The sequence below is a fragment of the Colias croceus genome, chromosome 5, assembly GCF_905220415.1.
Source record: "Colias croceus chromosome 5, ilColCroc2.1".
Taxonomy (NCBI): domain Eukaryota; kingdom Metazoa; phylum Arthropoda; class Insecta; order Lepidoptera; family Pieridae; genus Colias; species Colias croceus.
Window position 1 is genome coordinate 9,597,806 of NC_059541.1, and position 694 is coordinate 9,598,499.

Sequence of the window (694 nt, forward strand, 5' to 3'; positions counted from 1 at the left end):
TCATATAAATAGCTGCTACTGGTGCAGATCAAACATAAATTCTGAACAGGTGTTCGTCAAAGCAACAAAACAAGAAATCAATATGAAGTTCTTCGCAGTATTCGCTCTCTTTGTAGCTTTCGTGGCACTGGTGCAAGCGGCTCCCGCAGGTTTGAATGTCAATTTTAAATATTATATCATGCGAGTATCAAAATGAAAAGTTGCAGTTAGAATAACAATTACTACATTCTTTTTATTTGTTCGAACATATCTGTAACAGAAATTGTTCGTTAGCTTTTTATCACGTAGAACCATTTGGAAGGCTGGAAATATTTTCAAGCTTTATACAGAATATTAATTATTTGTCATGAAATTCACATTCATTGAATATTCTTCATTGGTCATTTATTTGATTTGTATCAGAATGCGAAGCGCATAAATGATAAATATCTTTTGATTTGTTCAGACGAGGAGTACAGTATGTCAGGACTGTCGGGCGAGGTGACGGAGGCGGTGGAGGTGTTCGGCAGCGCGCGGCAGCGGATCTGCACGGCGGCGCTGTGCCGCGCGGTGTGCCAGTCGCTGGGCTTCCCGCGCGGCAGCTGCAACGCGCAGCTCCTTTGCGTCTGCAGACGTTGATTATTTGTATACAGTACATGTCCACGTTTTTATGTAAACATGTATTTTTTTAAATAAATATAATATGAATTATAAA

At 39.8% G+C, this 694-nt stretch overlaps 1 protein-coding gene across 1 annotated transcript; it reads left to right on the forward strand.

Annotated features, from left to right (window-relative positions):
• LOC123691952 (defensin Lucifensin-like) lies at window positions 1-694 on the forward strand. Its single transcript, XM_045636548.1, has 2 exons — window positions 1-149; window positions 446-694. The coding sequence occupies exons 1-2, from the start codon at window positions 83-85 to the stop codon at window positions 616-618; spliced, it is 240 nt and encodes a 79-aa protein (XP_045492504.1). The 5' UTR covers window positions 1-82; the 3' UTR covers window positions 619-694.